Source organism: Dromaius novaehollandiae, chromosome 12 (genome assembly GCF_036370855.1).
Source record: "Dromaius novaehollandiae isolate bDroNov1 chromosome 12, bDroNov1.hap1, whole genome shotgun sequence".
NCBI classification, from domain to species: domain Eukaryota; kingdom Metazoa; phylum Chordata; class Aves; order Casuariiformes; family Dromaiidae; genus Dromaius; species Dromaius novaehollandiae.
The window spans coordinates 16,273,969-16,288,946 of record NC_088109.1 but is presented as its reverse complement, the minus strand read 5'-3'; the positions used below and the strand labels follow the sequence as shown (position 1 = coordinate 16,288,946).

The following is a 14,978-nucleotide window of genomic DNA, read 5'->3' as shown; positions in this document are numbered from 1 at the left end:
GAAAAATGTGGAGGAAATGATAAGTGTTGGTTTGTGCTGATTTAATGATATTTTGAAGCTACAATAACACTCTAGGAGAATAATACAATGTAGCTGATGCCTTGCATTTTTTTAATCATTAATGTATTGCCAGATTGACCTTAAATACTTCTGATATTTTTTTTAAATACAGCTTTCAATTCATGCAAAGTCATCCAGAGATGTATATTTATGTTATTTTTCAAGATTTTTATTAAAATGTGCACTTGGAAGTCCTTCATTTGTATGTATAAATATACTCTCTATTCTTTTGGTAGTAAATTTTACTATTCTTCTGTACACTCACTCAATTTTCCATTATAGAAATTTTTTTTTTCAGACCTAGTGCTGCGTAGTACTTAACAGTTACTGATTTATAAATTAATATTAAAATATTTCTTAGTTTGTGACATATTTTTGTTTTAGATGCAATAATGGACAATTTAAGGCTAAGATGACTTCACAGTTATTCCAGACAGATATAGCGATAGGACCTGAAATTTTATTTCAACTTTTTTTGAAGGCTGTTATTGCATTCTGTACATAACACAGATATCTTATTGTTAATAGACTTCAGAAGTCCTCTTTTCACTACTAAAACTAATATATTATGTACATATACATAATATATTAAAAAGCAAAACCCAAATAGATGTGTATAGGTAATCAGATTTAAGGCAGTGAAATTACACGTATGTATAAAGCTTAGCAGATACGTACGTAATTGAAAAATCAGATCTGCTACTCTGTAGAGCCTAAGTAATAGAGGTTCCAAAGAGTATGTAGCAGAGGATGGATGAGGGAAGTTAAAAAGCTAGGTCACTTTGTGTTGATCTATTAAGTACTTAGTTGTCTTTGACAACTTTTTTTAAACAGATGTATTTAAAAATTCAAACAAAGTGAGGACAAAATAGATCATCATCATACCTGAATTGAATGTTTAGGCTATACTAGACCGTATTATTGATATGATCTAGTACTTTGCAATCAGTGGATCATAACAAGATATTACTTACTCATTTTCAGGGTTTGTAGTAGAATTTGGTTCATGTATTATTAGATATTATTGATACAACAGAGGTATGTGCCAAGATTTTTGCCGATCATAACAAAAGATGTCAAGAATTGGTCATTTTTTCTTTAAAATATTTTTGTACTGTTGATTCCTACACTGACATTCTCTGGCCCACCACAAAGTCACATTATTCATCGTAAAAAATAATATGGCAGATGCACTCCTTTTATTATCACTCAGGCATGAGCTAGTTCTCCCTAGTGTTTACAGGAGCTTACAAAATATTTTAAGCAGTTAAATATCATATTATGTGTTCTTCATTGATTGTACTCTCCAAATACTTAATATTCTGTCAGTTTGATGTGTGCTTAATAATACAAAATTCATGTTATTTTTTCATTCCCTGATTCAATGTAATGTAGCATTTTTTTAAGCAAATTGCCAGGCTGACCTAATAATTTTAAAGTTCCCGTTAAGTTCTGTGTAGAATGTCAGACAAAACTTTTCTACTAAAGCTTCTAAGCATTTTATTTTTTTAATAATATGGATCAAATAATCCTACTGATTTAAGTTATACAAATTAAACCTGAACAAAAAAAAAAAAAGAAAGCTGTCTCAATTCACAGAAATGTTTAAAAATTTTTGTACAATGTGGTTTCCTATTTTCACATTCCAGCCAGTAGGATAGCCTTAAATATCTGTTAAAAGATAAGAGTATCAAAGGTAATATTTAAATTGGGACCCTCTGATCCTTCAGATTTCTGTTGATGGTGTTAATTATTCCTGTGGTAATAGTTTTGATGGGGTACTTACTGTTTGTTAATGTGCTAGTTAATAAAGCATCACTAGTTTTCTCACACGCTTTTTATTATGGGTGCCGTTTGCTGCAGAATTTAACATACTGCCATAAAACCAAAAACTAGATGTTTTCAGGACTCTGAAACACTGCTTTTATTTTCCACCACAGTTCTGCTGTCATGTGGTCTTTCAACATACAGCAATTATTTCCTGAAACTAATTTTTTTGAAAAGATGGTGATGTGACAAGATTGTATCACATATGTTTTATTATATCTTGGCATGGAGAATAGCTTGCAGAATAATTAAGAATTTCAGTGCAAGCATTAAAGATAAAGACTACTTCAAGTGTGTGTGAAAACTGTCCATTCTGAGCCTTCGTACAGTGCAGCTCACAATGTCAAAGAGAATACTTAGCATTCAGCATTGTTATCAGGAAAGCTCTAGATAGTTTCTTGCAGGTTGATTATATTGATTACAGCTTGAGGCCTCAATAGCATAAATAGTGTCTTTAATTAATCAAAATGCTTGATTAGTTTTTCTGTTTTGAGGAGATAAACTAGCTTCTTTAGGAAGCCCACTCTGAAAATACTCTTTCTTCAGTCAATATGAGAACACATTAAATTGGAACACAGACCACAGTCCGCATTTCTCAGAAGGTTAACAGCTGGTTGTCTCCATGCTGGGCTTGGTCAGGCAAGGTCTAAAAATTTTTTAGGAATTTTTTTTTAATTGACTTATGCACTCTTGCCTCACACACACATGCCATCTTAGGGACTTCCTAAAAGCAGACTGCAAATTTCATTATGCCAAAAGTGTCTTGACTGCTAGAGTAAACCATCTATCAGCATTACCACTGTAAAGTCACTTTTCAAAGGTTTATCGATCAACTGCAAATATTTCTTCTCTGATGCAATTTGGCCAAGAGGATTTCAGCACACATAAGGTTTGTTCTCGAGATTTTAGGAAAGGTTGATTTAGACATTGTCAGCTAACACGTGGAAGTGCTAGACCGGTTTTTAGTATAGGTTGTGTAAAATTGTTCAACTTTAAAAGTAATATTTAATCAATAATGAACACCTAGTATAGTTTCTATTACTTTTTTTGGTGGGAGGGTTTTGAAGAGCAAAGCTATTAGTTTTTCTTGGACATTGAGACAAAGAGCATGAACTGAATCTAGAATGAGTTTAATATGAAAAATTAAAAGTGAAAACACATTTCTACTGCCTCTATCATAAATACACTCTTCTACCTCCCCTTAGAACCATCACAGTCCCTGAATCTTACACTCACATTTGCTAGATTGAAATATAATTCGTCATGTGAACCAGGTGCCTCAAAAATAACTATAAGGATGAAGCTGAACAACTCCTCAACACTAGAATTGACTCCAGTAATTGAAGGACAGAATCACCCAGCTACTTGGATCATCCCATCTCTGATTTCTCAGAATTGATCTTTCAAGAATACCTTCCAGAGACAAGACTGGAAACTAAAGTTCATAAATTTCCAGAGTAATAAGAACCATGAATTCAATAGAGATATTGGTCTAATGGCACATGATTACCTCTCTCCCTCCACGTTCTGTAAATGACTTGTCTCTCTCTTTTCCATAGGAGGTCATCACCTTATTATCTTTCTCTCCGTCTTACTAACATTCTCTCTACTCTCCAGATATCAACTGCCTTTTCTTTTGGAAATGACTTGATACATATTTTATATGAAAAATACATATCTTTAAACTCTTTTTGTGTCAGACCTGTAGAATGGCATATGTACTCTAAAGCCTCTTTACTTTTACTAACTGTTTGTTGGTCTGATTAAGGTAATTATCAGCAAGCAGTGTCTTTCCTTTGGGCTCGCATCACTGTAGCTGTAGCAGTTTTCCTAGTAGAAATATTCTCATTCTTCTCTGGTTCTCAGCCATCATTGTTCTTTAAAAAAAGTTGTAGTGGATTTGGAGCAAAGGGTGGCTTGGGAAGGGGAGCTGCAGATTGACATCAGTGCTCTAACAAAGTTCTGCCTTACCTTCTTTAAAATTGCCCCAGAGTTTCTCCAGGAGGTTGCCTGTGTTGACACTGTGTTCCCATGCAATTGTAGTGAATTGGGTAAGGGACAGTAGTTACATGCTATGAGCCCATTCAGACACTAGTGTTTGGCTTCATGTTGGCTGATCACGAGGCAGCACAAACCACATGCAAGTGGCAGAAATGGAAGTATATTCTACCATGCCACTTGGTATCATAATGCACATACCTAGCTGTTATTCTTAAAAACTTCTGAAACTTTGGTATAAACAGAGAGTCTTTGGCTCTCTTCAGGGAATGCAAATGCACCAAGTGACAGGCAAAGCTAATAATGAAATATCTAGGCAAGCATACTGCTGTGTGGATCAGTTAGCTGAAGAGCAGTAAGGTTAATGTTGGCCATATATGTGAAAATACTATGATGGTACTTCAAAAAAATTTTTGAAGTATGCTTTTTATATATTGAAATGATGGAAAATTCGATATTTCCCTTTAAATCTGCTATACTACTTGCTGAATTTCTACACCAGCAGTTCTGTTTCCTGAGGCAGAAAATTAGTTTTTTCCATTTTGACTGAAAACAGATAGGTGGGTGTCCCCTGATTCACCCTAGATTCTGTGTACATACCAGCAGCAGATTATGTGGAATCAATAACAAATCCGCCAACAGCAAAAAAAAACTAGCAGAAAAGGTAAAAGGCGTATTTTAGCAGTTATAGCACATGACTTAGCCTTGCTAGGTTTCTCAGTCAGAAAAAAAATCTTATATGAGATCATAAGGCTTTTCAGAAAGTAGAAGTATGTTACCTGTTTCATGCTGGAAGTAAGCTGTACTTCAAGCTGTACTTCAGACAGTCTGGTAACGTAAAGAAATCAAGTTAATTATCTTCCATGCTTTGGAAAAATTCATCCTTTCTAGAGAAATCTGTGGATGCTGAAATTACTTTCACTGCTCTGACTAATCTTTCTGACCCCTAGCACAAGTTCACGTGCATAATGTTCTTGTGACAGCCATGGCCCAATGTGGCCTAAGTTGAAGCAACCATATTTTGGTTTGTGTTTTTCAGAGACTGGTTGTGTGTGTTCAGTCCCCCTATCGTTCCTGCAAGCCAACAGCTAGAAGAACAATCTTCAGTAAATCAGAGTATTCCAGGTAGGAGTTTATGAAGATGAGAATCTACATAGAAAGTATATTGAGACATCTCTAAGTGCTGTTTCTGTAGTGCTGGTGCTGCTTTGTAGTTGTTTCCTGCACTTTTATGTTTCGATGGCAAGGTTCTCTTATTTATTATTCTCAGTTCATGCTAGCAGAGTTTTCCATCCTGATGGAAGGACAGCTTACACAGTGGTGGTTTCCTGACATTCTGGTTCAGTATGGATAAACTTCTTAAAAAATGCATCTTATTTCTTTAAAATAAAGAATTGATGGTAGTGGGGATAGCAAACCTGTAAAAGAAAGACTGTATTCATGAAATGATTCCTTTTCCGAACAATTTCATTTAAGTGGAACTCCTCTTACAAAGAAAAATTTTAGATTTAGCCATTAATGAAATATCATTGTTTCCTGATTAGATTGTTGAGTCCCCACCAAAAATGTTCTAAGTTTTTGTTTATTAAGGTAGTTGCTTAGAGAATGACAAAGAACATAGCTGAAACTGGAAAGTCAGCAACAACAGAATAAAACAAATACCTTGTTTTCTACAAAGGCCCTTTTTTCTCATCTGTTTTGTTAGGAAATAAGGTAGATAGCTACTTTTTTTCTTCGAGTCCAGGGCATTCAATGTGAAATCTCATAAATCTGACCTGTGTATCTTGGCTGCCCAAGGGATGAAGATGTCTCAGTGATTTACTGTCTAAAATAGATTATGCCCCTCAAATTGGGAATCTTTTCATAGATGTGTATTTCTAATTGTTTATGACAGCAAAATAGAATTCTGCTGTCAGGAGGGGACCTTGCTTTAAAGAATCAGATAATATGTTGTGTTAAGCATCCTAAGTGAGCCAAAGTGAATTGGACAGTAATCCTTGAGTTAAAGGCGTGTTGGATATAAATTTGCGATAGATCTCTGAGAATGTTTTGGTGTTAGCATTATGAAATCTAAGGCTTGCTGCAGTAAAGCTAGAATCTCTGTAAATTTAAAAGTTGGATGATTATCTTTAAAAAGCTAACAAGACGCATACTTGGCAATTGGATTTCTCCAGTTAGTCATATTAGAATTTCTGGGCTGTTTTGTGAATAGTTCTTAAACTCATTTTCCTTTCTGATGAAATATTTTACTTGATGCATCTGTAACGTGTGGAGAACAAAATGTCTCCAATTACTATAGCTTTTTATTTTGGCTTTTTATTCTTGCACTTTTCTGGAATCACACTAAATTCTGACTCATGTATATATGTGATATTTGTAATTTTGTTAACTTCATAGAGAAACTCTTAAGATCCTCTTTTATCTCCAAAAACTGCCATGCTGCTTGAAGTGACCAAGTTTCATTACTCCAAGAAGTTGAGGAAAATGAGAGAGAACAACAGAGCAGTCACACAGCCTTCCCTCCCCATACAGCACACTGCTTGGGTTTTTTCCAAACTACTACTTTCCTATTAAAATAGCAGGGAGACAATCACAGTAGTCTTAGCAGCCCAGGAAGGGGAGACATGATTGGCGAAGTGGCTTATCTGTACAATTTACAGCATCCTCAAGCAACTCCAAGCCTCCCTTTCTGATTATTTACAGTCCTTGAAAAATAATGTCCTTGAGCTATGCACACAAAACTGACATGGTTTGCTCATGTGTTTTGAAAGGTACATTTTATTCAAACACAAATCTTTAGACTTAAAACAGAGGTTTGGAAGAATGCAGTGCCCTATAATATACATACTAGATTAGATTGTGACTGTCTGACCTTAAACTATATTAGTTTTTCTAGGTCTCTTGGATTAAAAAAAAATCTTAGAGTACTATGCATAAATGGTAACTAAATGTTTCGCAGTATTGTTTTTTGAAAGAGATTCTGAAAAAAGGTTTTATTCTGTGATATGTCTCTAACGCTTCAGAATAACCATGGAATGTTTTTTTTCTTAATCACTTCACTGAAGTTGGTTATGTTTGTGTGACAAAGGAAATGTGTTATTACTTATTCTTAAATTCCAGAGTTGATCAACTGATTGAATGCTCAAATACATACCAGGAAATTCTGCTGCCCAATTTACAATTTTTAAATATCCCATTAGAAAATGAGTTATTTCTCATGTTGGGAAGAGGCTTAAGTGTCACAAGTCCTTCTTCCTATGCAGTTTTCCAGTATGCCAAGTGTCACAGGATAAGCATATTGCCACTAGTGAAACTCTGCAGTGAGTTAAAATATTTTCAGAATAGCCATTTCATCTGGAAGTATCTTTAGAGAAAAATAGATAGTAAAACATTAGTATATTTAGGAAATATATTTAGTTTTTATATTTAAAAAAATCTTTAATTTGCGTCATAACTTTGAGAATACGAATGTGATGATTATTTTCTAAGAAAACTAGTGCCCATTTTACTTTCTAGTTCCTTTATTAACATTTGCACCTTCCATAATATATCATTAAATGAGGAGGTATAATGAGAAGTAGCCTTATATTCAACAACATTCACAATGGAAATCAAGACCAAAATTTAGGCCATTAGAGGGAGTAATTTTTTAATAGATTTTTTTCCCCCATTGGGCATTAATATTTCTGATCTGTAGACAATTACATTTTACATGGCAGCTTTCATACAAAAAATTTCCGCAGTAAATGACAAATGCACAATCATAAACTCTCTAGAACTTACCTCATAGTATAATATTGTCTTAGGTTAAGATGAGGTTCTAAGAAACACAAAGCTGAATAGTCTTCTTCCTTGGAGTACAGCTATGGACAATATTCATATGGTAACCCTGCAGCACATCATTATAAAATAGATTTGAGCATCATAATTCAGTGTTCAGGGGTCATATGGAAGAGAATACTAGCAATGTTCTTTTCAGTGTGCTTTCTGCCAACAGCTGATCCAGCGCAGCTGAATCCACTTTTATCAGGGTCAGAATATGACCCATGTATCTTAAGACGAGATTCACCACAAGCCATTTTCTAATGTTAAAACCTAGAATTCAGTGAAAATCTGTTTCTGTGAAAAGAGAGCCTATTTATTTCAGTTCTCCAGACTGTGATAACTGTGCAAACATTTAGTGTTAACATAATCCAAATAACACATTTATTTAAGAGTTCAAAAAAGCAGCTATGTGACTCCATTCTGTGATGTCCAATTTAAGACATGCAGAACAGAATCCTTCTTCCATAAAAACTGTAGCTCTCCTGATTTCAGTGGGACAGCATTTAATTTAATATGAGAGATATTCGGAGGTACTACCTACCTTCAGTCACTTTCAGCCCAGTAGAAGAAAAAATACTTATCCCTGCATAATGTATATCAGACTTGGGCATAGCTTTTATTTAAAATCAAGTTATGTTCCAGACTTAGCAGTTACAAAAAGATATTGTTTAATTTTACAGTGATTTTAAGAACAAAAGCTTTGATTTTGCTTTCACCATGATATTCAAATTAAACTGCCAAAGGACACATTTTTCTTTTTTTCTTCTTTTTTTAATCGTAGTTTCTTCATGCGATCCTGAGCACCTTCAGTCCCAAAGAATGGACAGAGGCAGCATAAACAGCTGTAGAAATTTCCTTAGAAAGAGACTTGTTTATAAGTCTCTATAATTAAATTGTGAAATCTCTTAATAAAATGCTTGCTTTTAGGAGACAGTAATGCAGAAGTGGAGTTTTCATACAGGAATGTGACAAAATACTTCTTTTTTAATCCTTTTAAAACTAAATATTGCATGCTACCATTGGAAATCTGTGGCAACATCTGGAAATGCCTTGAAAGGCATTCTGGAATATTTTGAGATGCTACAAGAAGAAGCCTAGCTTTAAAGAGAAGATATGGCCAGGAAGTTAAGTTCGCTTCTTGTTCACATGAAAGTACGTGGAGGGAGTTACTGCTATAAAGGTGTAAATAGAGCTAGTCCTGGATGCACTCTACTCTGATTTGGTATTAGTTCAAGATATACAGGGAACAGATAGACCCCTAATGAGTCTGAAGAATTTCTTATTCCTAAATCAAGCCAAGGAATATATTGAGAGGCCAGTGCGGAGGCAGAGAGGGAAGGAGAATGAGGCTTAGAGAAGAAAATGGAATAAAGTAAGATTTAGAAAAGAAGCATAACCAATAGAGAAAAAATAATGAAAAAGGAAGAATACAATGGAAATAACAGAATGGTTTCAGATGAAAATGTAAGGCTTTGTGAGGGAGTGAGGCTTGAATACCATTTGCTTATCTGCTGTGATCTGCTGAAGTGTAGAAGACAACGTTCAGTTCTACCCCTTCTTTCTGCACGGCATTAATTTTCCTAGGAGCTCTCCACTTGAAATATCTGAGTTAACCTTAGTTAGCTTACCAGGCCTGATGAAATACAAACAGCAAGGAGGGCAGCAATTTGGCTTTATCGTTTTAAAGTTGATTACATTAAGAGATGGTTTCTTTCTGACTGGGTTTGTTAATACTACTGAGGAAACAAATGAAATCTCTTCTGAAACGATAAGGTGCACACTTCTTCTGTATATATTTGATAAGGTGCACACTTCTTCTCTATGTATTAAATACACCAACCTACTTTCTGGTCTCTAGATAACGTAACCTATATATCGTTGTGTCATCCTAACTGTAAATAGATTTGGAGAGTTGTGAAACTGCTGCTTTTAGCATAACAGGCCATTACTTATTATGAAGTGGTAGAGCATACGAAGCATTCCGTTTGTATTAGCGGTCTGAGAACAGGATAAACATTTATGATGAAATGCAAGATATAGATCGTGTTCAATCGTGAATTATTTCCTATCAAAAAGTTATGTATTATATAACTTAGATTCAGCTTATATGAAAGACAGGTTTAAAAAAGGAACTTCAGTGTATAAAGCATCGACAATACAAATCCATCTGGCTTTATTGGTGTATTCTAGGCTAAGAATTGATTTCTGCAACCTGAAAACATTCTTGCATTTTACATAACTTTAGACAAACTAGATTTAGAATTATTTATTGTTGGATAGAATCTTGTTTTCTTTTTGATATTTAAAGCTCTTTTGTAAAGATTTATGTATATTGGACATTTAGGTGACATGTCAGGTTTCAGACATTAAAATTTGAGAGTAACAGGAATGTTTTATTAAAAGTACCAGACACTTGGTTTTGTCACTTTTGTATGCAGGTAAAGTAGAGGTAGACCCAGTTCTGGACTATTCTCCTGTTAAAAAATAGTTAATGAGAGACCTGCAGATTGCAGTTTCATCAATGGTTCAAAAATAGTGGAACACTTAAGAATGGAGAAGTTGTAATATAGCCATATAGGGAGCTGCTATTTTGCCTGCAGTAAGACTGATTTTTTTAGTAGTTACCAAAGAGGCATTATTTCTTTTTACTGAAATGAAACACTGCCAATTTGCATGTATGGAATTTTATCCTGTTTCTCAGTGGGTAAAAATTCACTGGGTGAAATCCATGGGAAAACTTTCATCACCTAAAATAGGTGTCCACTTGGTGTGGATTAACTAAGGTGTACCTGAGAGAGCAGTGTTTAGCATCAAACTTGAACTGAGAGTTCTGTTTTCACATTCTGGTCTTAATTTCCACACACATACACTGGTATTTTTTTCTCTATAAGCAAACTGTAATGAAATTCTAAAGTCGTAAAGCTGTTATCACGATGATATCAACATCGTTGGAAGTGCCATTCTTACAGTGTGTGTATAGAAACCGATTTTCAATGGTATTTATTCAAAGTTCCATAGTTTTTGTTATGAACAGTTGAAGGCGCTACACCGTTGCACTATACTTAGGTAGTAGGGTTTTTTTAACGCAAGATGGATTTGCTTATGATTAGCAAGCCTCATCTTGAAATCAGAATTATGGTATATACCTCTACATAGCTAAAAACATCTGAGAATAGCACCCTAGATCCTTTTTTAGTCTCATTTTTGCCCTTTATTAAGCTTCCACTCAATGGAGAGCTTACTGTCAAAAAAAAGTCTGTGTGACCTTATTTATGGCAACAATATTGACTTTGCCCTAAGTTTGTAAGATTTGTTTGTCATACGGTTTCTTCTTCTACCTGTTTAAGGGCAATTAATGAAGTATATTGAATATACTTAACTACCTACCTGTAATGCATATATGACTTGTAATAATGAAAATGTTTTAAAAACTACACAGTAAGGTAACAGCATGAACGCAATTGATGTGAGACTAACATGATAAGCAAGAAGTCTTCAAATAAAGATTTTTGTGCTGTGTTTAATTTTACGACTTTCCACGTAGAATACTTTGATAATATGCAGTTTCATTTTTACAGACGTTAAGAACAGATTGACTGTCTTACTTTGTTCATATTAAAACATTATTGTTTAAGCAGTTCACTGAGAAAAATATCCATTAGGAATACTTCAATCCGTTATCAGTAAAAGTGCTTCTAGTGAACTGTTGTTCCATTGGAATTTGTAAAACCCAGTTGTTAAGCAAACACTGAATGCCATAATTTCAGTTCAACTAAATACAGATCTTCAGAAATACAATAAAAATGTGAATTGCTGTTATCTTTGAAAGTAATAATTCAGAAGTTGAAATATTATACACTTGAAAGAAATTCTGTCACATCTGACAGAAAGGTACTTCTATGTTATTGTCTATGAGAATAAGAGTGATTTATTCTTACTTTTCACACTTCACGTAGGTGAAGATGACTTCAGTGCTGAAGAAGAGGAGGAAGTCTTGACTCTTTTGTATGATCCATGTCTGAACTGTTACTTTGATCCAAACACTGGGAAGTATTATGAATTGGCATAGCCAGATCATGAGGATATTAGTTTGTATTCAGAATAGGTTTGTCTTCTAACTGTTTTAACTGCAAAGTGTGACTGAGCTATATAATCTATCATGTAACTTAAAATTGGAATTAAGCAATAGTTTTGTAAACAAATGAATATAGTTTGTAAATAATGTGTCTTATTTTTATAATTTTGTATTAAGTTGCAGTACAGTGGAAAATCACATAACATAGAAGTTCCTTGTGGCTAAGACATTTATTTGTTTGTCTAATTTATTTCCAATATTCAAAGGTTCTGTATGGGAACAAATTAAGTTGAAGAGCTTTTGCAGTGTTCATCTGTAAATGATGGCTTGACTCAAATCTTTTTTTCCTTTCCTGCTTACTGTATATTTTTAATTGATTCCAAGCTATCTTATCTGTTGTAGTCTAAGATGAATAGTGTGTTGCTTAAAGGCCTCTATTTCGTGAGCTCTCTCTCGCTTTAGTCATCAGAAAAAGCAACATTTGCCTCATCTTTGAGTAATTCTCTACTATTACATACTGCAGGAAGGGGTTAACATCAAAGCTGAATGGTGGTACACAGTGTACAGGGCAGTGCACTTCGAGGTGTGTGCGTGGGCAATCTGTGAATCCAAACCACAACAGGGTAAATGTGAAAGACCTGAGTATACCCACAGCCCTCATTTTACTGGTGTAATTTAACGTGAGGCTGAGGAGGAGTGGCAAGAGTGATTGCATCTCCAAAATTTGAGCCTCGTATACCTTCACAGTAAGGCAAGAAGACATGTATATGATTCATATGTGAAGTTGTGCTCAGAGTATAGTTTTCCTATGTTTGTATTATTTATTCTGTTACATGTCTTAATAAAAGAACATATGTGATTTAACCTGTCTGTTTTGCCTGCAGTGTTCAGTGAGGGCCCCAGACTTCCAGCTGAGAGATTTAAAACTCCTGCATTGCTGTGGGATCTATTCAAAATAGAAATGGAGATGATTTTTTTTCCTGTTGCACATATGATATCCTTGTTTACCATGGAGAAAGACTGTGGAGATAAACCAGTCCATGTATAGCCTCTGAAAATAATGAAAATGAATAAAATACTGTGTATGCAAACATGCCAAGCTTTACTGTCTGCTATAAGATTCAGTTGACCTAACCTGTGATCACAGCACCATCCCCTTGCATTTCTGCAGTGCCTGGCTCAAAACGGTGCCTGGTGTGTCCAGCTGCAGAGCAGGAAAAGGTCTGCAATACTGCGTTGTGCTGCCTGCTGGTCATGCGTCCCCCTGCCAATAGGACACTAGCTCAAAGGGTTAAATCAATCATAAAAAATCAGCTGCTAGTATTAAGGAAAAAGGTGTGGGGCAGAGGTTGCAAAGAGTCCAAGGAGAGTTATGCTGTAATGGAGTTTAGTTAGTGGACAGCTTTAGATTTCACCAGTATTCAGTACTAACATTATGGTTTTCTGGAGATGGTTAAAAGGCCTATCAAAATCACAAGGCAAAAGCGATCTAAAGACATTTCTGGTGATGCTTGTTCTAACCATTTTACTTGAATATGTCCCATGCTAATCCACCGTAATCATTTGCAAGCTGATTACTTAGTGAATTTTTAAGAATGATGCATTTGAATGTCGTAAAGTGAGCTCAGGTTGCAACTGGCAAGTGATTTAAAATGATGTGTCCCTAAATTATTAGTAATTATGGATGCCAGTTAATGAATATCCTAGAATCAATTGAAAATGCCGTTGTTAATAGTGGCTTGGCATAAGATCAGACTGTGTATTTGGCTTCCTTGGCAGGTACAAACATATCATCACAAATTGATTCGAGTAAGAGTAGCACTGAAATCCACAGGAAGACAGATATTGCGTTGATATAATTCACTTACCCTGCCTCAGCCTGTTTCTCCTAGAAAGATTCATGTCTGTTTTTGCTAATGCCATAATCAATTTAAAAGTTCAGTGAAATCGTCATTTTGCCCTTCAAAAATCAGATCATAGCTTGTACATGATTTGCAGATCTAACCACCTTCTTTTTAGCATCATTTAGTGATTAGGACCATCTTCTCTGTATTTTTGGCAAGGGCTATTTAAAATGTATTGCTAATTTTCCTTTCATAGTCCCATGTCTCAAAGGAGTGGTTGGATGTTCAGCCACTGCGAATCCGGGCACTGACGCTTCTGAGATATGGCTCACTTGCAGCGGAACCTGGCTGAAAGCTGGTGTATGTTATTTAAGAGTCAAAAGTCTGCAAAGGGCAAACTGATTGTCCGCGACTGTCTCTGAGTAGATGTGCTTGTCCTGGCTTCACACCAGGTAATCTCTAATGTGTCACATTTAAAAAAATGCAAGTGGACAGAAAAAGCTTGGATGAAAGGGAGTCATTAACAGCTCTTCACTCTTACCCTTGTCTTTGACGGGATAAGGAGGCAGACGGGCAGTAACACAAGGTTCAGGATGAGACTATTGTTTGTCAGGTTCATAAGCAAGGCCAGATACGTTGTTTGTGTTTTCCTGTCATTAGCACAGTAGTATTTTAAAGGTAAGACCTCTCCAAAATCATCAATTCGGGATCCTTGCCCTTTGTGTTCTAGTTGGCAGCTTTGTTATAATGCTGTGAACAGCACCTGCAAGTTAAGAGGTACAAACAGTTTAGCTACAAGGGCCATAACTTTTGCTCCCAATGTTTTCCTTAATCATCATTCTGTGAACCTAGAACTAAAGCACTGCTGGCATGCAGCATGATTTTTCTTTAGCCAGTTTGTCAAAAACAGCATTTATGGCAAGTCTTAAAGCTAACACACAGATTTGCTCCTGGTACTCATGTGCAATGTTTTAACTTGAAGTCCTTGAGATTCACATAGTTCTCACTACTGTGTGCTTTCAAACAGGTTAAAAAAAAAAAAAAAGTGGTGCATGGGCATAAAATTTTGGGTTAATGAAACTATTTGCAGACATTTTTTCTACAGACACAGCATCAGATAGGATTTTTGAGAAGAGAAGCTTTGAAATGAAATAAATTTTAATAAGGCCTCATTAATGTTCCCTAGAATATGCATTGAAAGTGCAGGAATTGGAGATAGCTTAGCTGATCTGCCTGAGTCAGCAAATCCCAATTGCAGCTCATCAATCAATCGCTCCAGCCTTTGGACATCCTGTACACACAGAAGGTGAGATAGATATCTCTGCTTTGTTTCCAGTTGCTAAAAACAA

At 35.3% G+C, this 14,978-nt stretch overlaps 1 protein-coding gene across 6 annotated transcripts in view; it reads left to right on the top strand.

Moving 5' to 3' along the window:
- Positions 1-14,978, top strand: part of CFAP20DC (CFAP20 domain containing) — a 108,117-nt gene that overhangs the window by 86,236 nt on the left and 6,903 nt on the right. For 3 of the 6 annotated variants that reach the window (XM_064519095.1, XM_064519094.1, XM_064519093.1), the window contains exons 16-17: positions 4,925-5,010; positions 11,667-12,649. In XM_064519095.1, coding sequence (XP_064375165.1) covers positions 4,925-5,010; positions 11,667-11,779 — 199 coding nt within the window. In that variant the 3' untranslated portion in view covers positions 11,780-12,649. Of the gene's footprint in view, positions 1-4,924; positions 5,011-11,666; positions 14,936-14,978 lie in introns of those variants that run through there. The other 3 variants (XR_010391283.1, XR_010391284.1, XM_064519096.1) reach the window with 3 other exon arrangements.